Source organism: Arachis ipaensis, chromosome B5 (genome assembly GCF_059453495.1).
Source record: "Arachis ipaensis isolate K30076 ecotype BB chromosome B5, ASM5945349v1, whole genome shotgun sequence".
NCBI classification, from domain to species: domain Eukaryota; kingdom Viridiplantae; phylum Streptophyta; class Magnoliopsida; order Fabales; family Fabaceae; genus Arachis; species Arachis ipaensis.
In genome coordinates, this window is record NC_142440.1 from 43,671,727 (window position 1) to 43,696,082 (window position 24,356).

At 34.5% G+C, this 24,356-nt stretch overlaps 2 protein-coding genes across 2 annotated transcripts; one reads left to right on the top strand and one right to left on the bottom strand.

Moving 5' to 3' along the window:
• Positions 1–9,998: 9,998 nt before the first annotated feature.
• Positions 9,999–13,899, top strand: LOC107643562 (protein GAMETE CELL DEFECTIVE 1, mitochondrial). The gene is made up of 3 exons (XM_088487986.1): positions 9,999–10,741; positions 13,094–13,280; positions 13,473–13,899. Exons 1-3 carry the CDS (start codon positions 10,140–10,142, stop codon positions 13,671–13,673), a joined length of 990 nt encoding a protein of 329 aa, XP_088344112.1. The 5' UTR covers positions 9,999–10,139; the 3' UTR covers positions 13,674–13,899.
• A 2,224-nt stretch (positions 13,900–16,123) lies between these two features.
• LOC107643563 (HVA22-like protein c) lies at positions 16,124–18,457 on the bottom strand. The gene is made up of 5 exons (XM_016347244.3): positions 18,163–18,457; positions 18,007–18,033; positions 17,769–17,891; positions 16,961–17,228; positions 16,124–16,455 (listed from the first exon to the last, which is right to left on the bottom strand). Exons 1-5 carry the CDS (start codon positions 18,222–18,224, stop codon positions 16,375–16,377), a joined length of 561 nt encoding a protein of 186 aa, XP_016202730.1. The 5' UTR covers positions 18,225–18,457; the 3' UTR covers positions 16,124–16,374.
• Positions 18,458–24,356: the final 5,899 nt, after the last annotated feature.

A 24,356-nucleotide genomic window follows, 5' to 3' on the forward strand; every position in this document is an offset into this window, starting at 1 on the left:
TGTTTTAGTGTTTTTATGATTTTAGGTGAAATTTGGAGCAATTTGGCAAAATTTTGGAGCAAAAAGAAGAAATGCTGCAGCACCCTCCCTGGGCGCTAAACGCCTAGCTGGCGTTTAGCGCCAGCAGGAGACCCAGGCATGAACAACTCTACTCTCTATGGGGCGTTATACGCCCATCTCTGGCGTGAAATGCCAAGAGCAGGCCGAAGACACCTTCTCTTTGGGCTTCCAATTGGATTTAGCATTTCTCAAATTTATTTTAATTTCCTTTTGTAATCTTTATTTACAAACAATATTTTTTAGGTCTAGCATTTATTACTAGGTTAGTATTTAAGGTATAAGATGCACCCTTTCTGGGCATCAAGCATCATTAGACGACAATTGTGTTTTCTCTGTAAGTATGAGCAACTAATCATCTCCTGGTTAAGGTTAGGAGCTCTGTTTATTTCTATGAATTGGAACTATCATTCTTCTATTTTAATTTATGTTTGATTCAATTCTAAGAATTGTTTTCGTTCTTAATCGTTTGAACTGGGTGGAATGAGAGTATGACCCTTTTCTACATGAGTTCTTGTGATTCTCGAGAGAGTTATCTCGCTTGGACTACAGCTTGAAAACAAATTCCTCTTGAACTGCTAATTGCATGAACTAATTTGGATATGTGACATATAATCCTGTTAGTCTTGGGTAATTAGTATTTTTGTGGTGCTAAACTAGTTTTCTGAACTTCACCCTCTGATCGGAGTTAGTGACCATGAGAGTGGCGGTTGATGAAGGTTAGATGAGGCTAAATTACTAAGAGATTAGGGTTTAGACATTTATGGTTTGTCATAGAATGAATCATTCATTGTTAAAATAGTTGGCAAGATATTTTAATCTGAAAAAAGTAAACATTTCCAAGACCTTAACTGTTTTCTCATATTGTTTTCACATCAGACTGTTTATTGTATTCTTTATTTTATTGCTTATTGTTTTTATGCGAATTGCATTCACCAAACCCCTATTTAATTCACCTGACTAAGTCCACAAGACAACCATTGCTTGCTCAGTCCAACAATCCTCGTGGGATCGACCCTCACTCACCTGAGATATTACTTGGATGACCCGGTGCACTTGCCAGTTAAGCTGTGCGAAATCCTAATTCGTGCACTAAGTTTTTTGCACTGTTGCCAGGGATTGTTTGTGATTGACAACTACCAGTTATCTTGTTGCTTAGATTAGGTAATTTTATTAGTTTTTGTTTATTTATTTTTATTTTTAATTTTTTATTTCTATTTTGTTTATTTTTCTTAATTTTTTATTTTTTATCTTATCTATTTTTCTTTAATTTCAGATTTTAAGTTTGGTGTCCCTTAGTATTTTCTCTTTATTTTCAAAAGTTTAGTAATTTTTTTTGCTCTTTTTTTTCTAGTTTTCAAAAAAAAAATTTTAGTTATTTTCTTATCCTTATTTTTTATTTTTTGGCTTAATAGTTTGCTTTATTTTGTTTTATATTATTTCTTTTAGGTATCTCGCTAGGAGCTCTCTATACTATGATATAGAGACTCCCACTTTTCTTTGTTTCTTATTTGTTTATGAGCAGGAATAGAGACAAGGAATCCCTTCTTGAGTTTGATCCTGAACCTGAGAAGACCTTGAGGTAACGTTTATAACAAACCAGAGCTTACAAAGCCAGAGAAAATCTCAGGGAGATTTTTGAGAAGGAAGCTGAAGAACCCACCATGGAAGCTAATGGTGGAAACGCTGGGGAGCAAGCAGGGAAGGTGCTTGGCTCGTACACTGCACTAATGCCTGACTTCTATGGGCGCAGTTTAGCTGTACCAGCTATTGGTGCTAATAATTTCGAGCTGAAACTCAACTGGTTACTCTTGTACAGCAAAATTTCCAGTATCATGGACTCTCCCAGGAGGACTCCAATAAATTCATCTCTGACTTTCTGCAGATCTGTGACACTGTAAAGACAAATAGAGTGAACCCTGAGATTTACAAGCTCATGCTCTTCCCTTTTGCTGTAAGGGACAGAGCAAGGCAATGGCTTGACTCACAGTCCAAGGAAAGTCTGGACACGTGGGACAAGGTGGTCACAAGATTTCTGACCAAATTTTTCCACCTCAGAAGCTGACTAAGCTTATGGTGGATGTCCAGACCTTCAGACAGAAAGATGGAGAGTCCATTTATGAAGCTTGCGAGAGATTCAAGCAGATGATCAGGAGGTGCCCTCCGGACATATTTTCTGACTGGACCAAGATGCAGATATTTTATGATGGCCTCTCTGAGATGGCCAATAGGTCATTGGATCACTCAGCTGGTGGCTCTCTACATATGAAGAAGACACCCGAAGAGGCAGACGAGCTTATTGAGATGGTTGCCAACAACCAGTATCTTTACACTTCTGAGAGGAACCCTGTGAACACTGGGATTACTCAGAAGAAAGGTGTCATGGAGGTGGACATAAAAGACGCCATTTTGACTCAAAACAAGCTCATTCCCATCAGATAAGCATGATCTCTCAGCATTTGACTGGGATGCAGGTTTCAGCTGTCAACACTCAAGATGCATCTTATGACATGGTTGGAAGCTACACCCAAGGGGATGTTTGTGACATTGCTCAACCCACCATGGAAAAAGTTAATTACATGGAAAAATCATCTATAATTCCCAATAATGATCTCTATGTGAACACTTTTAATCTATGACATGGTTGGAAGCTACACCCAAGGGGACATTTGTGACATTGCTCAGCCCACCATGGAAAAAGTTAATTACATGGAAAAATCATCTATAATTCCCAATAATGATCTCTATGTGAACACTTTTAATCAGGGATGGAGGAATCACCCTAACTTTGGATGGAAAGAGCAGCAGCAGAAGCCCCAACAAAGCTTCATCAATAATCAGGGTGGAACCAATCAAAATAGGTTCAATAGCAGGCAGTTCCAACCCTCTCAGCAGCAGCAAGAGTCCTCTCAGAAACACAGTTTCTCTGACTTAGCCACAATAGTCTCTAACCTCTCCAAGACCACTCACAGCTTCATACAAGAGACTAGATCTTCAATTCGGAACTTGAAAGTGAAAGTGGGTCAGTTGAGGAAGAGGATACCTGAGAGACCTTCCAACACTCTTCCAAGCAACATAGAAGTGAATCCAAGGGAAGAGTGCAAGGCCCTCACCATGGACAAGGAGGCCGTGCCTAAAGAGGAGCATGTTGCTGAGGATTTAAAGGAGAAAAATGCTCAAGAAGAGACTGACAGTACAATAGTACATGCCCCAGTGGTGATGAAGGAGCCTGAAGTACAACACCTTCAGAACGCGCAAGAGTAGAAGGATGAGAAACTCACTCAATTCTTGGAAGTCTTTAAAAAGTTACAAATAAATATTTCTTTTTCTGAGGTGTTAGAGAAGAAGACTCCCTATATGGCCTATCTGAAAAGTGTATTCTCTGAGAAGAAGGCCTTGAGGGGAGATTAAAATTGTGGTGCTAACCAAAGAGTGTAGTGCACTAGTGCAGAAGAAGCTGCCTCAAAAGTTGCCAGATCCCGGAAGCTTCCTGATTCCCTATACCATAGGGACCAACACATTTGAGAAGGCACTATGTTACCTTGGATCAAGCATAAATTTGATGCCTCTCTCTGTGATGAAGAAGCTGATGATCCAAGAGGTGGAGCCCACAAGTAGGGCTGAAAGTGAGTCAAGCCAGCTCATGAGCCAGCTCGAGCTTGACTCATTAATAGCTCGATAAGCTGAACTCGTGAGCTAGTGAGGCGAGCTTGAGCTTGGATTTGAACTCATAAATTAAATAAGCTGAGTTTGAGCTTGGATAAGCTCAGCTTATTCGCTCGTGAGCTGGCTCGATTATATATATAATATTAAAAGTATAGATTAAATGCATATAGGATATGCGTATTAATAATTTAATATATATATATATATATATATATATATATATAATAGTAATATATAATTTAACATATGTTCTTACTTGTTTAAAATTTTATAGTCATTTTTTATATATAATATTAATATAGGACATAAATAAAAAATTTATAATTGATAGATAGACAATATACTAAATTTATTTTTTTAATATATATATATATATATATATATATATATATATATATATATATATATATATAAAAGTTATAATTTATTGATATAGAATTATAGATTATGTTTCTATTATTTGAGCCAGCTCGTGAGCTCGAGCCAGCTCGTGAGCTTTCGTTGAGCTGAGCTTTAGCTTACGAAATGGGCTCAATTGTTCATGAGCCGAGCCGTGAGCCAAGCTTAATTTTCGTGAGTCGAGCTTGAGCTTGGTCTAGCTCGACTCACTTCCAGCCCTACCTACAAGGATTTCATTAGAGATGGCGGACAAGTCCCTAAAACGGACATATGGATTGGTGGAGAACGTTCTAGTAAAGGTTAAAGACCTTTACCTCCCTGCAGACTTCGTGATACTTGACACGGAAAAAGAAAAGGAGAAGGACAACTCCATCATCCTAGGAATGCCATTCCTAGCAACTGGGAGAGCCTTGATTGATGTGGAGAGAGGAGAATTAGTCCTGAGGATGCATGAGGACCATATGCTATTCAAGATCTTTAAACCTCCTCCACTCTTTGACAAAAAAGGTACTAACATGCAGAGCTCAGTCTTTAAGCCTTCTCACTTGGTGGAAAGCCATACCATCCTCTCTGACATCAAATCTAAATTTGGTGTTGAGCATTCACCACCCACCAAAGATGGAGGAGGCCCCAAGAAGAAAGTACCCAAGGGTTGGAGAAATAAGAAGATTTCTACTGAAGACTTTTCACCTGGCATGAGAGTAGTCTTCACTCAGAGTCCAGTCATACCACATACTATGAACAGAATCCTGTCTTTAAAAAATATTGAGCTGATTCATGAGAGTACATGAAAGAAGTTCACCATGAGGGGTGAAGATCTGAGCCCCTATGATCCCCCTCCTTAGAGGAGCTCTAAACGCCAGGGATGCTTCAAAATTTTTTTTTTACCCCGTGTTGGCATTAAATGCCAGACCAGCGTTTAACGCCTAGAGGGGGGTAGCGAGCATGGAAGGAAGGCTTTCTAACCATGGTTAAACCCCAACCTCAACCACTTTTTACCAATTCAAATTTTATCCATTCTCTCTCCTCTTTCACCCACTTTTCTATCCACATTCATCCTTCTCATCACCCATCACTTCCCTTGATTCTCTTAACCCACCTCTCACTTCACCTAATCTACTCTCATCTATCTCATCAATCTCTCCTCCCAACAACCCAAATTCAAATTTAACTTTCTCCTCCACCACACCCCATAACCTGTAACTGAATCCAGTCTGAGAACATATCAGGAGTACACTTCTTGAGAATTATTTTGTACCTCTCCCGGGCTTCATAAAGAGACTCACTCTCTCTCTGCCTGAAGGTATAAATATCCTTCCTCAACTTAGTCAACTTCTGAGGTAGAAAAAACTTGGTTAAAAATCTATTAACCAACTTGTCCTATGTATCCAAGCTCTCCCTGGGCTGTATATCAAGTCACTACTTGGCTCTGTCCCGTACAGCAAACAGAAAGAAACATAACCTATAGACATCTGGATGAACTCCATTGATTTTCACAGTGTCAGAAATCTACAGGAAATTAGAGATAAATAAGTTTGGGTCTTCCTGCAGGAGTCCATGAAACTGACAATTCTGTTGCACTAGAGAGATGAGCTGAAGCTTCAACTCAAAGTTATTAGCAGCCACAGGAGGTACAATAATGTTATTGCCATAGAAATTGGGGCTAGAAGCAGTGTATGAGCTCTGTTTCCTTCTTGGTTGCTCAGGCACATTAGGAGCATTGAGAACATGAGGATTAACAACATTATTGTTGTTGTTTGCCATAGTAGCTCTTTCAACTTCCTTCTCAAAATTATCATTGAGATTCTCAGTGGTTTTGTAAGCTCTTGCCTGCTGTAAACACCTTCTCAAGGTTCTCTCAATCTCAGGATCAAAGTCAAGAAGAGGTTCTTTGTTCCTGTTCTTACTCATAAACGAACAAAAAACAAAAAACAAAAAATGGAAATCTCTACGTCAGAGTGAAGAGAATTTTCAGTGAGGTAACTTGAGTAAAAGAAAAAAAATAAATCAAATAAAAAATACAAAATTTTCAAAAATAAATGAAAGAAATAAGCCAACAAATTCGAAACTTAATTAAAGAAAAATAAGCTAATGAGTTCGAAAATTTTAAAGGAAAAAATAAATGGAGAAAATAAATTAAAGAAACTAGGGGGACACCAAACTTAATTTCAGAAATTAAGGAAAATAAATTTTTAAATACTTTAAAGCTAATTTTTGAAAATTCAAGTAAAAAAATTAAACAAAATTAAAGCAAAAATGTTTAATCTAAACAATCAAACAACGAGTAGTTGTTAATCACAGTCAATCCCCGGCAATGGTGCCAAAAACTTGGTCGCGAATTTTCAAAACCACAAACTAACCAGCAAGTACATTGGGTCGTACCAAGAAATACATCAGGTGAGTGAGGGTCGATCCCACGAGGATTGATGGACCAAACAATAATAATTGAGTGATTCACTTAGTCAGATAAGCAGAAAATAGTATTTTGGGTTTAAATTACATTAACCAGAAATTCAGAGAATTCAAGAAAGCAAGCAGTAATTTTGGGGTGAAAGGTATGTGAGAAAACAGTTAAGGTTTATGAGATATTTATTTTTCCGGATTAATGGTTCTTACCAAATACTTTAATCATGCAAGATTCAATTCATGACAAACTTTAATTGACTAAACCCTAATTTCTTAGGGATCTAGTGTCCTCTAACCTAATCAACTGCCAATTTCTTGGTCACTTAATTAGATTAAAGGGTTAAGATCAAATCTAGTTTATTAGCCACTAAAACCCTAGTTACCAAAATATAAGAGGATTATATATCACGTATCCCGTTAAGTCTAGGTAGTTAGTGATTTGGGAGGAATTTACTTTCAAGCTGTTATTCAGGTGAGTTAACTTTTACAAGAATCAACAAGAATTCATGTAGAACAAGAGTTATCTTCCAATACACTCAAACTCATAAGATGAAGAACGAAAGTAATCCTTGAATTTAAATCAATACAATAATTAAAATAGAGTGACAATAGTATTAATCCATAGAATAAACAGAGCTCCTAACCTTAACGGACGAGGTTTAGTTGCTCATGGTTTAGAGAAAAACTAGGGGTCAAAAGTGTGTAGAGTGCAGAATAAGGTAGTAGAAAGAGAAGGATCCCGAAAGGCTAAATCTTCTTCCTTTTATATCTAACCTAATTTGATTTGAAAATAAAATAGAATAATAAATTCTAAATCTAAAAGATTGTGTTTTGAAATAATAATAACCAAAAGAAAATAAAATAAATTAATTATTAATAAAACATCTAAGCCAACGAAGCCTTCTTTGAAAAATCATATTCGCGCTACTGGCGCTAAACGCCAGCCGCTAAGGCAGAGAGGTTTCTGGTCTTGCTCTCTTTCTGGAGCTAAACGCCAGGTTCGACATTTAGCGCCGATAGTGTGAGATTTTGGGCACGCTTTACAAGGTCTTCCGCGCTAAACGCCAGGTCGTGGCGTTTAGCGCCAGCTTGGCAGCCTCAAATTTTTTCCTTTTTCTTTTGCTCAAATTTTGCCAAACTTGCCCAGATTTTTTCTGAAATAAATAAAACCACAATGCGCCTCAAAGTAGCATCTGAATAGGCTTCAAGCACTAAAATCTCAATAAAACTCAATAAATTTACATAAAAAATAATAAAAAAATATAGAAAAGATGCTCACATATCAAATATATAACTTAATAGATGCGTCTAAAGTAACTAAGATTGATTGTTGGCAATGTCAACTAATTAAGAAGAGACAACAAGGACATTGTTATAGTGAGTCAATCGAAAAAACTTCAATAATGCATTGATATTCTCTATCTCTCGTATTTAGCCTTATAATAGTCATTATTGTTTTTGTGTGAGGATGATGGATTTTGTGTGGATATCACAACGTCAATTTTTCAATATTGAATCTACTAAAAATAGAAAAAGTAAATAGCCACTTTGCAGCAATTTTTTATTTTTCACTTATAGAAGAAAAAAGGAGAATTGTCGATAAATATGAGATTAAGAAGGTTGTTTAAATAATTTATGTTAAATACGATGATGGAATTGAAGGGGTTACATATCTTCAAAATATTTTTTCAAAAACAGAACTATATTGACTCTTATTTTTCATTGGTTTGAATATTCGAATAAATAAGTTGTTCTGATTTACTTCAACACAAACTAATAGATAAGGTTGGTTTTCCAAGGATATCATTAAGAAATATTGACCAATCTAATAGTCATTGTAATAATATAAAGCTGCAAATTAGGAAGCTTAAAAATGATATAAAGTTTTGATATGTGATAATATTGGTCATATTACTTTAATTTTACGAATAAATATGGCATCAATAAATAAAACTGTCTCAATTAAATTTTATCAATGACAATTTTTTATAATAATATTTTTGGTAAAGTACTCTTTTAATTGTTAATGTTTGAGCTAAATCCTAATTTTCGTCCCTAACGCTTGAAAAGTCCTATTGTTATCCTAAACGTTTTATTTCATCCTATTTTAGCCTTTTACAAATATCCTTTTTTCTCTATTATTATTATTATTATTATTATTATTATTATTATTATTATTATTATTATTATTATTATTATTATTATTATTATTCCGTCACTTTTATTCTTAAATTACTACAACCACCATTATGGCAACTATAATTATGATTTTCAATTTGCTGCTATTTAAAAAAAATATAATAGAAGAAATGATCTTTTTGAAAAAAAAAATTGATCAAATAATTAAAATAGAATGAAATAAAATATTTGGGATAAAAATAGGATATTTTAAATATTAAGATCAAAATTTGGACTTAATTTAAATATTAAGAACTAAAACAATACTTTATCTTAATATCTTTTGTCATGACAATAAAAAATATCTCAAAAATTTTTATTCTAAAATTTAGTTGCACTTAAACAAATTAATTTTTATATATGATTAACTATATATAATATTTTCAAGAATTAAGAATATAAGTGACTAAAAATTTTGTTTATTAATTATGAGAAGATATTTGCTACGTCTAGTAATAATAATATATATTTTACATAGAAGTCTTTAAAAAAATAGAATCTTTAAATATTTTAAATTAATTTTAAATTATGTTAATTTTGTTAATAAATAGTTTGTTCAGCTTTAAACATATATAAAATATTTATTTTTATTTTGAATATTTTTGTAGTAAAAATAATTAAACTTTTTAAATAGTTTGTTACTCTCTCTCCATGTCACCGCTAATAAATCTTCAGCCCTCCATTGCTTCTTCAGTTTTATTTTTGTGAGCTAATTATTGTTTTTGCTTGATTAATTTTCTTGACTCTTGATTGTTGTTAACAAGCGTATCGATTGTTCTTGATTGTTGTTAACAGATTGTGGTGGTACCTTATGTGTGGTTATGATTATGATTTGTCATGAGAGGTGTTTTTTTAGTTGAAAATTTGTTATTGTTTTGTTTTTGTTAGTGAAACATGCTGTATTTGTCAATTATATATATTTTGATTTTTTTGTTATAAACTTAAATATTTATATATGTTTGTAAATTTTTAATAACAAATTATAAATAAATTATTATATAAAATTATAAAATTTTAAATTTTATTAATTTAAAAATTATTATATTTAAATATTTTAATTTTATATTTAAATGTTAATATATTTATTTTATATTTAATTAAATTGATTCCATCATAATTCCATTCGAATTAGACTATTAAATTATTGAACCAATTATTCTACGGATTCATTGGCCGGCTCTCGCAAACTTGAAAAGAAAAAAAAAACTGGCCGTTTCGAGTTTTTGGGAACCCGTTTATAATTGGGCCTACTGTTTCATTAATGGGGCGAACGATATAGAGGCTAACGACGAATAACCCATATTACGCTATGTTCTACGCTCTTCCACTCCGAATCCAATGTCTACTTCGCGGTCCGAGTAGCGCTTAGCTATTGCCTACTTCGCTACTTAGCTTCCTAATTTCTACAAACAAAAAATCATGAAAAACAAAAAATGCAAGCGTTTCGAAGATTCGCAACCTCTATCTACTTGTCGAAACCGAAGCAATTAAACGCAGCGTCGTTCACGGTTGCCGCCAAACCCTATCTCAAACTTTCCGACGAGGTTCCCGCGACCAGGTTCTGGTCGTCGGGGCGCGATTCCGGCAACGGCGAAGATGAATGGAACGAGGCGTGGGAGTCAGCGTGGCTTCCGGAGGATCTCACGCCCAAGTCTCGCGCGCCATGGGAGACCGACGTTAACTTTGGTTCCCCCTCCACGTCCTTGCCGGAGTCTTCCTCCACCGCCGTTTCCGACGGGGTTGCGGTGGCGGAGATCGAAACTCATGCTGACGCGGAGACGAAGGCGTTCGTGGAGGAGATGAACGAGAATTGGGAGGTTAGGAGAAAGAAGGGATCGAAGGAGAAAGAGAAGGTGCAAAATGGTGCCGTTTATAGCGTGGAGAATATGAAGAAGGATTACCGGTTGAGGAAGCAAAGGGTGCACGCTGGGCTGTGGGTTAAGGAGATTGAGAAGCTCGAGGAGGCTAAGTTGGGGGATCACATCGGCAGCGGCGGCGGCGATGACATTCAGAGATTGCTTGACAGCTGCTCGGAGTATGCCTCTCTCTCTCTCTCTCTCTTGTAATTTCGGTGTTGAAAATTGGAATTGCATTTCTATTTTTACTTTTATTTTATTATTTTCAAATAAGAATAAAGGGACAATTAGGTCTCAAAGATTTTGCCTTCCTGACTAATTAGTTTCTAAAAAAAAAAAAATATATCACTTTGGCCCTCCAGAAAAGCAAACCGCAGACATGTGATGATCTTCTATCAATTTATCAACTTACCGGTGATCTTTATATGAACGGTTAATTACTTTGACGTGCCTATTTATATAGATAACAATTTTTAGAGTTAAACTTCACTTGTTTTGATAGCGATAAATAGAGAGATAAAGGGTATATGAAATTGAAAAGATAATAAATATTTCACTGTCCAAAACTACGTCATCTTCATGTTCACGTGTCAGTAACAAGACATGCACCACTATAAATAATGAAATATATGGACAATTTCATTTTGTTTTACACTATTTATTGACAGAAGGATATATATGTTCACTGTTTGCTATTTTGCAGAATCTAATTGGTACTTTTTTTTTTCAAGGACTAATTAGTCCAAGTTCAACATCTTCAAAGATCTAATTGTTACTTTATTCTTCAAATAATGAAGGTTTTGTAACGTTAATGCATGGTGTGGATGGTCCCTTAATTGGATTATGAGTAAGTATTCAGAGTTGGTCAGTTGAAGTTAGGGCTGGCAATGGGTAGGGTAGGGTAGGGTCCCTACTCTAATCCTATCGTGGGTTGAAAATTTTATTAAAACTCTACCCTATTCTACCCGCGGGTTGAGAATCTCTCAATCCTAACCCTACCCGCAGAAATATCAAATTTTTTCAAAGTAAATATAAAATTCAATAATTTCGAATTTTATACATATTAATAACATAAAAAAATAAAAAATTAATGCTCTAAATTACTAAATTAACTAACTAGTTTAGTGGTTGTTCACTTAGTGTAAGTCATTAAATAAGGGAGGTTGTGTATTTAACTTTCACTTATTTCACACTATATACCTAATTTTTAAAAAATATGTGTTATATATGAGGTGCGGGTAGGGTAGGGTATACTCTAAACCCGTACCCTACCCTACCTGCAGGAATACCAGGACCGTACCCTACCCTACCCTACCCGCAGTGGGTCGGGTAGCCTACCCTACCCGAACGAGTTGGACCGGGTTGGGTACCCGCGGGTAGGGTATGAATTGCCAACCCTAGTTGAAGTTGCCTCGTACTGATGAGTGAGGAGAATTTTAGATGGGATTGGACCATGTTAGTGAAGTTTAGGCTTCCTGGTTTTATGAGATAAACATAAATTTTATGTTGCAGGGAAGAGTTGTCTTAGTTTAGGATCAGGTATGGCTTTGAGATCAATGAGGTACTTACTATAATTTACATTTTGAGAAATGTGAGAGGCCAACACTTTTTATCAATATTAGGTAACACTTTATTTTTATACTATTAAGATTTAGGGTTTAGGATTTTGAATTTAGTGTAAAAATACTTTTATTGGCCAAGTGTTGGTAAAATATGATAAATTTGTTAGTCATATAGTATTGCTCTTACATTTTTATAATAATTCATCAATGTGAAATCTCAAGAATTGAACTAAAGTCGGCTTTGTGAGGCACTGAGGCCTTAATGTCTTTATGTTATTGGTGACTGCACACCATCTTATGAGGCATTATAGCTACTTTGATAGAGTAGGGCATGTCAAATTTGTGTTGAATGTGGTCTCGTCAATGGGAATGTTAATGCATATGTTGCTTTGACAAGTTGCCATTCAACATGGTTGTCTATCTAAATAAAATTAATAAATTATAAAACGATAGTTTCTCATGTTAAATATAAACATGGCACCATGTATAATTTTTGAAAATTCTTAGCAAGGATTCAGGAGTGTTTGATAATATCTCATTTTATCAATTAATCCTAGTTTATTCCATTTTCTACTGTTAATGACCAGCTCTCCCGATAACTTAATCTTTTTGCTAATGCCTGTGATTCATTTCTAATTATTCTGTGACAACCCCATGTTATAATAGATAATTAGGCTTGAAGTTTGGACAAAGTATAGCTCAGTGTAGTGCTTTTCTATGTGATGAAATTCCATTTTTTATTTAGCTAAATGGTGTTGTAAGAATCAATCCTCCGATTAGTTTTATATATCCTAACATGCACCTTCTCTTTTAAGTTCACGATCCCCCCGGCCCCCAAAACAAAACAAATCTGCTTCCTCTTCCTTTCCTAATTCATGTATGCTATAGCAACTTCAATAATTTCAAATACATATACAATAGTGCTGTACTATTTCTGTGTGTTGCACTTAATGCTCTAAACACTTATAGCATCTTCGACTCTGGCAACAATGATCTGAACAACACAGAAGTTCCAACTTCTGAGTTCAAAAACATGCCTGATGGGTGGGAAACAATATCTAAATCTCAAGATGGAAACATATGGGAGATGTCCCAGAGAGAAGAGGATATACTTCTCCAGGAATTTGAGCGTCGAATTGCTTATAGCAAGTTTCAGGTGTGTCTATAAATATATTCAAATTATGCATTTCGAGTGCCGAAACAAGGCACTAACACCATTTTCACAAACAATAAAGTTCATGGATACATTCTGGTTTTCTATAATGTCAGTCAGTTATATCTTCAAATTTCTTCCTCAGTCCTTATTTGCAGCACTTATTATTCACAATCTTGTGAATCTGGAATGCAGATCGCTAGTTTTATCAAGACTCATATATTTAGTCGGAGGAGACCAATTGATGGGTGGAAATATATGATAGAGGTGGTGGGACCAAATGCTAAGAAAGGGAAGGGTAGTGTCTCTAGGGTTCCCAGTCTAGCTGATCCCTCTACTCAACCGTTCAAGAAGACCCTTGTTGACAAGAGTTACATTCCCCTTGAGAGAAGGTAGTATCATGTATTCTCTTTCACTGTCTATAGGTATTATCATTTAATATTGGCAGATAAGAGGACAGTTATAGCAACTTACCAATACAACAGATATGCTTCATGAGTACATGGTTAAATGCTCAAAACCCTTCATGAAGTTATGCATTTTCGGTTTAAGTTGTCCTACTCTGCGGATTATTGGTAATGCATCCAATCTATTGCATGTTTGTCTGGCAATGTTTGCGTCCTATCCTTGTGTTGGTAAAGTTATCCTATTATCCGTCAATAGATAAATGTTTAATATAATAAGTTAATAAACTTGCAAGGAAAAAGATAGTTTGTTTTAGAAAATGGTTTGCAGATTAAGGTATTTGAATTGAATAAGATATTTATAAAGTACCAAATGGGATTTTATGGAGTGATATTCATGAGAAATGGCATATTACTGCTGTTTTTTGAGATGGGAATTGACAAAAGAAAGGGTTTTCAAGTAGTTGTAGATATGCTTTGTGAGAATCATTGATACTAGTAAAAACAATAAAAAGTATATGGGTAACAGAGAAGTGAAAAAAGAAGGAAGGGAATAGAGATTAGAGAAGAATAGAGATTAGAGAACTGCACTTACAAGCAGTTAAAATTTTTTAAGTGACAATAATTCTTGTAATGCATACGAAGGAGTCCTGCTAAGGAGCCAATGGAATATTTGTACAATGGGTTATGAGTTAAAAATGAACATTACCCATACTATTCAGAATAACCATCCGGGTAAGAGCTCTAATACTATGTCATGAAACCGCTCATTCCAAAGTTTAAGCTGATAAGAAAATGTAACACTAGTGGTTATATCTCTAATACTGAATTAGACATTCCTAAACCCCCATTGTACACATTGTACAAATATTCCATTGGCTCCCTATACTTCCTCTTAAGCAAAAGGAGTAATCGGGTGTCACCGTCAGCAACGAAACGCTACCTATGTTCATTGTATAACCTTCACATCGAGCCCATTATAACCATCATGTGACAACTTAATCATTACACATTAAGACCTTCAAGACCTTCGAAGCGTCGTATTTGTTTGCCTAAAAGGCTTGACTAGTTGCGTTTAAACATTGGTTCCTGCTTACAAGGTTTTGCCGAGGGGTTATAGGCACTGATACGGTTACAAACTTCTCATCGTTACAACTTACAAGCACTTGTGCAACTTCATATGCTTTAATGTTCATTGTCTAACCTTCACATGATGCCTCTTAATTTCACACGAAGATCGTCAAATTAGCCTACTTGTTTACCTAATAAGCACTTACCTAGTTTCATTTGAACACTGATCCCTGGGTACATGGATTTGTGAAGGGTTAGAAGCACTAAATCACATAGTTACAAGTTCGGCTTCATGGTTACATGCACTTGTGTAAGTTTATGTGCCTTAGCGTCCATTGTGTAACTTCTACATCATGTCTCCTTAAAATCATCATGTGATAACCTCAATCGTGCCACATTAAGACCCTCGAAATGTCATATTTTTTTGCCTAAAAGGAACTTGACTAGTTATGCTTAAACATTGGTCGCTGGTTACAAGCTTTTTCCCATCGTTATAGGCACTGCAAGTTCATGGAATTTAACGTTCATGTACACTATATGGATGAATGCAGGAAAAGAAATCAGTATTATTAAGTCTCGTATCTTGTAAACTGCGAGCAGAGGTAGTAATACATTAACATTGTTAGGAAATGCAAATCTAAAGGAGTGACAGTGCTCAACCAATGGGTCTTTATAATTACAATTACATTTATAAATAAAACTAAAAAAATCAATTATTATGAAAATAAGAAGGTAAAATTTTATATAGTTCATTAATTATGACCAGATCAGTAAGTTGAACTAGTAACGTAATGACTTGATAATCTCACCAGTTCAATCACCGATTCAATTTTAATATCTATGATTTTAAGAACATGCCTTCTTGCTTATTTCCCTCTATGAAGTTGGCATTTGTATGTGATTGATTTTTTATGAACAAGTAACAATCATATTTCAACAAAATTTTCAGCTATTGAAAACCAACATGGAAAATGTTGAAACAAATAATTCTATGCTAGCGGGTAGCGGCATCTTTAGGATCTGATGCTGCCTGTGCTATTATGCACATAAAGGTCCCTCCAAGAGAATATTGTCCATAACACATGGCTTCAAACTCCGTTCAGACACATGACCCACCATGTGAGGTTATAGTTTCTGAATGCTATTATAATAGTAGAGAGTGAATACCCTCCTCTCTGCTTATATGATGGCATTCTGGCTTGAACTCTTTGAATCTTGCATTAAGTAGAAAGACCATAGTCTCAATCTGATTTGTTCTGTGATGGAGTTGTTTAACTTCTAATATCTCAACTCTGGCTTTCACTGAATCACTGAGTTTCAGTAGAAAGTGAAATTCACTGGTGAGTACTAGGAACTAGGAAATCGATCTCATGTCTGAACTTTCCTTCGATAAGAAAGGAGAACAAAAAAATAAAGCTTAACAAAATTAGATCACTACATAGTACATACCTTGTGGATAAGAACTTAAGCTAACTCAATGTACTAGGTAGATGCCTATTGAAAAATTAATGTAAAGGAAATTAAGGTCAGTAAAAGTGTTTGTATCTCATACCCATTATACAACTACTAAAATATATGCAACTGGCAATGCCACAAATGAGAGAACTTTGTGTTAACAAAGTCTAATATATAAAATCATCATTGAAGATTGTGTAATTTCCATTTGTGTATGCTCCATGATGCCTTGCTCTAGCTTCTCTATCCTGCATTTCAGCATTGTGTAAAAGTTAATTTATTATTTACTTTTTTAATGATTATATAAGCATGACTAAATATATGTTCATGTGAAGATAGCATTAGACAAGGGCCACGAACACCTTATAAATTGAGTCCATAAGAAAGACCAAAATGTAATATAAAACACTCACCATCAACATGCTTTAGTGTTTCTTTCCCTCGCTTAGTGATGTTCCCATAACAATAATATCAAATATAGATTATGTGCAAAGTATTATAATTGAGACTGATTGGTCTTATCTCAAGTCTCAACCCCAAATCAATACTCTAGAATAAAGTAATATCAGTACTATTCAGCCATGGTCTCTTATGATTATAATTTGTCAATGTGCGTATTATTCTTTAAGATTGAATCCTTTTTCTAGTTAAAGCTAAAATAGCTAAATATAGAAATTTTATAAATTTTGTATTATCTAAGCTAATGGGTGAGAAAATTTTGAATTATGTAATAACATAGCAAATATTTGTTACCCTGCTTATGAGTCTTTCAAAGGCTTCTGTTCCATGCTCTTCCATGTATCTCTCAGCCGCAGTCAAAACATCGTCTTGCTTGCTGAATATGTTCTTTCTTGGAACATACCACATGTGAGAAGTTCGTGGCATCTGCGGCAGGTGCGGAAGTTGTGGGTTCATATAGAAAGGTCTAATGTATTGCTTATAAACATGCGCTGCGCCATTAAAGTGTGGAAGAACCAACCAGCAACTAAGTATCAACTTGGCATAGGGCCATATGGCAAGCCTGAAAATTAGCACCATAGTTACACTGGGAACTAGAATAGGAAATTCGAAAATAAAAGGAAAGAAAGAAGACAAAGAACAACACCCTTTTAAGAACAAATCATGTTCATCTTCCATCTTTACCAGAGAGTACAAATACAAAAAGCAAACATCATAGAAATTCGACTACATTGATGGTTCTTAAAAGTGTGAAGCCAATGTGCCACTCAAAAGTAGTAGACAAGGCAGCCTTTGTTTAAAGAATGAAAAATTGACATTTAAAATTTGAATTATTTAGATATTAATAACTACTATTATAGTTTTAAATGAACATTCAAAAACTAATGTGAGTAAAATTGGTCGGATGCATGTTAGAGATGTTGTCTAATTGCTTTCAAAACTACCTTTTCTTTACAACCCATATAATAATTTCTTTCAAAACTACCTTTTCTTTTTTACTACCAAAGTAATGTTATGCATCTTTTATTCCTCATGGTAATCAATTTGGTATAAAATTTTTCAATGCTCTTAACAATTTAAAAATAAAAATAAAAAAACATACACTTCAAGAACTTTGGCAAAAGTGAGCTCAAAGAGTGTTATCAAAGAATAGAGAACCCAATATGTGAGCCATTGTTGGTCATCAGCAATTGACCTGGTCTCTATGGCCTGGATTGAAGCATATCTGTTCAAAAAGGACAAAAGGGAATGTCAAAAAAAAAAAAAATTCACACATATATTGCTCTAAAAAAAACATATTCATAAAAATAAAATATCACAAAAGCAAAAAGCATACTTACAAAGGGTAAACGAGGGTAACCAAGGGCCTAAACAAAGGAAACAGAAATAAACAATGTAAGAAACAGATCAAAACAACAACTCTGTAGTTTCAAAAAATGTCTGAATCTGAAGCATGTAATGAAATCAGAGCTCTAAAAGAGTAAAGAGAGACATACAGTGCAAGAACATCGAAGTTCTTGGCAATGACGTGGAGGAAATTGTTTTCAGAAGCCCCCATGCGTGTGCTGCAATGGAGATGTTGCGTTTTCTGCACTCTATTGATGGTTTTGAACTGAGAAAGAGGGTTTGGAGTTTAGACCGAGAGTGGGGAGAGAGAGGGAAGAACAGTGTCTTGAAAAGGAGTGACACGAGAAAAAAAAGTAAATTTAAAAAAGAAAAGAAATCAAATTGTGGGAAAAAGTTGGCAATGGGGTCCTTGAGAGACCAGAGTTCAGACTCCTTGGAAAGTACTGATTTTTTGGGAGAATCTTTTACTATTATGCACCGAAAATAAAATTCGATCCTTTTTTTATTTGGAGTACTAGTGTTTGGGTTTGGGAATAGTTGAGGAAACTAAAAGAGAAATATTTGATTCGGGATCTTCTTAAAATTACACGTTAATTTGAAACCCAACTTTTCTTTTACAAATAATCGATCAACAAAAAATTTATACATCTAAAAATCCATAATAACTGATTATGATTAAGTTCTATTTATCAAAAAAGTTAAATAACATATATTGGATCGTTTTATAAAGTATATCTATCACTAATAAAAAGGGTCAGATAGCGTAACTATTACATATCAATATGCTAACATGTCTAATAATTCGTGTTATACATAAAAATTATTTTTTTAATTGTTATATAATTTATTAATTTTGTACCAAAATTACAGCTCAAAACCAAAAATTACAAAGTTTTATGAATCGGTTAGGTTTCTTTAAAAATATTGAGATTAGTTATACTAAGGAGACAAAAATAACAGAATTTGTTTTATTTAGTATTTATAAATTGTTGTGACAATTAATAATGTTAAATAAGGCAAGTTATAATTGTTTTTGACTTTTTTTTTTACCAAACATTTCCGTATTGAGATATAGTAAGTGAGAATATTTTCAGATAGTGCGTAACGTTTTTTATGGTAAAAAATTTTCAAAAATTTTAATTACACTCATATCTATCTCTTTCTAAAGATCTCAAATACTACTAATATTATTCATGTAAGACCTATTAGCTTATCTTCAATTATGTACAAAATTATTTCTAAAGTCCTAATCATAAACTACAAAATTGTATGTATAAGTTAATCAATCCCAATGAAAGTGCAGTCACAAAAGGTAGTCTTATTTCTGATAATATTCTTATTGCACATAAGCGTATTTATTATTTAAAAAATAAGAGAAAGAATTTAGAAGGGGAGATAGCTGTCAAGTTAGATATGAGTAAAGTATATGACAGAGTTGAGTGACATTTTCTTTGATTTATCATAGCGAAATTGTGTTTTGGATCAGAGTTGATTGATTGAATTCGAGAATCGATTACATATGTTTTTTATCCTGTTGTTATAGAAGGTCATCCTTTTGATTTTTTTAAACTAAGTAGAAGCATCCATTAGGGTGATCATCTCTCCCCTCTATTGTTTTTTTTTTTTTTTTATACAGAAGGTCTTTCTTTTTTGCTACATGATGAATCTACATTTGATGACAAATTATAGATTGAATTGAGTGGATTTCATCACATAAATTCACATTTATTCACTTAAATAGCATACTTTTTGTATTTCTTTTCTAAATTATGTCTAATTATAAAAACATGTTATTTTGTGCTTAATTTAATCAATTTTATTCCACTTTTATTCCATTCGATTCCTTGATGTTTTTTATGAGTGATTTCAGGTGTAATAGGTAGGAATGGCTTGATAAGAGTGGAAGAGAAGCATGCAATTGGGAGAAAACATGAAGAAAACAAAGGAGAAGCACACAGCCAAGTGTGCGTCAGCACAACATTCTGGCATACGTACAAGAGGAAATCAACAAGTTTGCGTACGCACACGCATAAGTCTCTGCGCGTGACTTCATTAAAAAGTCACGTGGCTCGCGTTTTGGGAGGCTTTTGGCCCATTTCTAAAGGCCTTGGGAGCATATAAGGAGGGCTAGCAATACACCATAAATACCATACATTTACACAACACACTTAGGCATATTTTTAGATAGTTTAGGGTAGTTTTAGCTTAGGTTTTTCTCAAATTTTCTTAGGTTTTAGTTAGGGTTTATATCACAAGTTTGAATTTTCTAATTTTGATCTTGGATTCTAGCTATTTTCACTGTAAGTATTTTTTAATTATCTCTTTTATTACACTATTTATTCTACACTTTCTTATATTTTAATTTCCTTTATCAATACATATTTGCTTTTGCAATTTTGATTTCTGGTTAAAGAATTTGATGTTTAGTGGTTATTTTATGTTTGTTGAGTTGGTTGATTTTGTTGATTTTGATGTTTCAAGCATTTTTCCAATTTTGCCATGTGTTGTGGATATGCCCACCATGTGTTTGTTAAAATGCCAATTTTGAATATGGAGTAGATTTCCACTCCTTGGCTTGGAGAAATGAGTATATAGAATACTAGAGTCATAATGTCTGACATTTAGTGATAATTCTTGGGTTGTTAGTTGTTATTTTTTCCACTAACGCTAGCTTTTTACTAAGGTAATTAGTAAGTTAGCTAGGATTTGTGGATTAATAACAATTATGCTCACTTGATTTACTCTTCGATGTTAAGGGTTGCCTAGGTGAGATTAATCCATCATAATTATCATAGTTGTGGTTATGGCAAGGAAGGAATTCCATAACTCATCCCAAGTCAAGGCTCCATTTATGTTTTGAACCACATTTTCATCATTTTAAAGCATTAATTGTCCATATTACATAGATAGTTTTTTAATTCCTTTATTACTTTATTAATTGCAATTTTGATTGTTCTTTAATTCCTTTAATTGTTCGCTTCATCAGTGAAAACCCCTTTTTGATTTCGCAACCAAAATTGTGCGCTTGTGGTCAATCCCCTCAATGATCTTGATAGACCTTCCTCCTTTGGATTTGAAGAAGAGGTTGATGTAGACTTCACACAACCTCCAAAGTACGACTTAAGTGATGGGGAAGAGGAGGAAGAGGTTGGTGACGAAGGAGTTGACAACCAAGAAGTAGCAGTCCTCATGCAAGAATCAAGGGAAACAATTCCGTTTCAAGAGCAAATTGAGTGGGTGCTAATTTCACTGATGAATTTTATTGGCCCACATCAATATGCTATCTTAGAGATGGACCATCAACTTAAGATCCTTCTTGGGTTGTTGCATAGTGGAGAAAGGGGTGTTGGCTTCCAAGTGAATCCAAGGTTCTTCAAGAAAACCAATTCAAGAGTTGGAGTTCAAGTAGGATGTAAAGCACAATTGGGTGATTTCTGGAGAGTGTTGGGTTGCTTCAAGGGTAATTTGAGAGTTTGTCCATCCGGCTTGAAGTATAATGATCAACAAGAAGGAAAACAGGAAACTAGAATATGGGATCCCGAAGGAGCTTTGAAGTGCAAGCTTGGATGGAGATTCAAGGAGGAATGGAAACATAAGCCACCATAACAAGAGTCTCCTCAAAAAGTCCAACTTAAGGACTTCAAATAAAAGTGCTAGGTGGGAGACACCCCACCATGGTAACATCTTTCTAACATTTTCTCTTTGTTTATAATTTACCTTAATTGCATTTTTGTTTGTCTTGGTTAGCTTAGGATTAGTTTAATTTTGAGCTTAGTTAGGTTAATTTTTGTATGGATCATACATTTATGGATTTCTAGATGTTTGGGGTTGAAATTTTGTTGAGCTAAGGCTTAAATACCTTAGAATTTGAAGAATTTTTTTTGGAAAAACAGGACATTGTGTGCACACACAGCCTTGTGCATACGCACAAAATTGCCATATTCTATGCGTATGCACACTAGCCTACACAGCCCCTGTTGGGAGCGCTCGTACCTGTCTCTGCGTGCGCACCCCGTTTTTTCCTCTCAGTGTGCACACACACACCATTGTGCGTACGCACACCAACCCCTTTTCACGCACTCTATGCGTACGCACCTGCTTGTGCGTACACGAACTCACTTACGCCCCCACTGTTGGGAGCGCTCGCATGTTCCTGTGCGCATGCACCACTGATATTTTTGCTCTTTGTGCGCAAGCACGCATATGTGCGCACGCACACATGATCCTTTTTCAGGTTAAAAAAAAGTCTTTTGTGCATACGCACACTTCTTAATCCCCTCTCTTCTGAAAGCGCTCGCACACCCTTGTGCATCCACACACCTTTTATTTTCTACCTCATGTGTGTATGCACACATGTCTGTGCGTACGTACTAGTGCTGTTTTGGACAAAATGTTGATTGCACTTTGCCTTTAGCCCTAAGGCACTACCGCCCGCTCCGTCCCTCTCTTCTCTTGCTTTTCCCCTGTTTTTTTCTACTTATTCTAGTTACTTTTAATTGTATTTCATTTTTATTTTAGTAATTATATTAGGTTTAGTTTAGTTGTTTGTCAATTAAATAAGTTACAAGTGTTTGCTTGTTGTTGATTGGGTTGCTTCTTCCTTGAATCTTGGCTTAATTTTTGATGAATTTGTGCACTAAACATTAGGTCCTTATTTAATTGCTTGAATGAATTTTGAGTTTGATTCATATGTTGTAACTACCATATGCGTTAAACTATATCCTCGTTTGGCAACTTAATCATCAATTGTGCACCTTAGATGATCGTTGAGGTTATTTAATATTGAATCTTATCAATGCACTTATACTTTGCTTTAAATTACTAGTACCTAGTGGGTTTGAATATTCCTGTTTTAATTGCATCCTAGGAAAAATTATTTGTAAATGCATTTTGAATTATGTGAATTGAGTTGAATTACTTGTTCTTCATGATTTTCATATTGATTTAGTCACATAACAGGTACTTGTTTTTTGTTGATGCTTTACATTTGTTTGAGTGACTTGACTTGATTCTTATCAAACTTGTCACTTTTTGTAATAAGTACCTCTATCATGTGACTATTTCATTATATTTCGGGATGAATAAGGAGTTTTCTTTTTATTATTGCATTGGTTATTGTTTATTGTGCTTCCATATCAATTTTGCGCTTTTACTTGTACAATTTCAATATCCAATATCTCAAATATTCAATTCACCTTAGTTGTGGTTACCTAGGTTTGTTTGTGCCTTAACTCTTATTTTTTACTTGCAACCTAGGCTACTTAATTGAGGAACACATGCTTTTTCTTTTGATTGTGTGGTTACCATTTTACTCAGCCAATGTGTGTGTTCTAAACCATGCGCACATTTAGAAAACACACATTGTCTTTTATTATTCCACACATATATCAACTCTTCCTCAATTCCTGTTTATTTGTTTTATACAGCAGCCCGCACCCCAGTGCCCACCAGTTGAAGGTGGAGCTTCATAGTTTTTTACCCCCCAGATTGTGTGCATGCACAGAGGATCGTGCAATAATTAAGTGTAGGGGAGGATCCGTAACTTTGGGACGTAAACATCTCTTTTCCGAATATTTTGCAATATTTCTTGCTTTTATTATTATGTCTTTTCTAGATATTTGTTGATATTTTTGACTTTTTGAATCGTACCTTGTTTATTTTGCTTATATTATATATATGTGTGTGTCCTAGTTTATTTCTAGTTTTGTTATAGTAAATATTTACATGTTACTTAGTATAGGAAATAAGTTGGTAAAAACAACAAAAGAATTTTCAAGAAATCCCTTTTAGGGTGTTCGATTGATTAGATTTAAAAACTTGTTTTCAACTTGCTTGAAGTATTTTTCTTATGGAACATAGAAAAGAGCTAGAACAAAACACCAAGTGAGATTTGAGCTTTAATGCGTGGTTGCACATTTTCAACCATAAAATTTTGTTCTTGTGTGCTATACTCTTTCATGATTGTGATCTTAGATTTGCTTGACTCTTTATGTCCTATATTTGGTGTTTTGAATACATTTAGTATGATTGAGGCTATTTTTGAAATCAAAACTCACTAACTCATATGGCCATACCCTTATATCTACCATTGTAACCAACTTTTGAGCCTTTTAATTTCCATTTTGTTCTAATTCTAAGCACATCATTCTCCCTAAGTGAAAAACTATGAACGTCCATGAATTGTATCTTTGATTAGCTTGGGTTGAGGAGTGTGTGTTAATCAAGTGTGGGGAGATTTTTGGAGACACATTGGTAGTTAGTTTACTTTGAGTATTCATTGAGAAATTTTGAAAGAATGGGTAAACACTCATGCATTCATTACTTAAAATATATGCATCTCTTT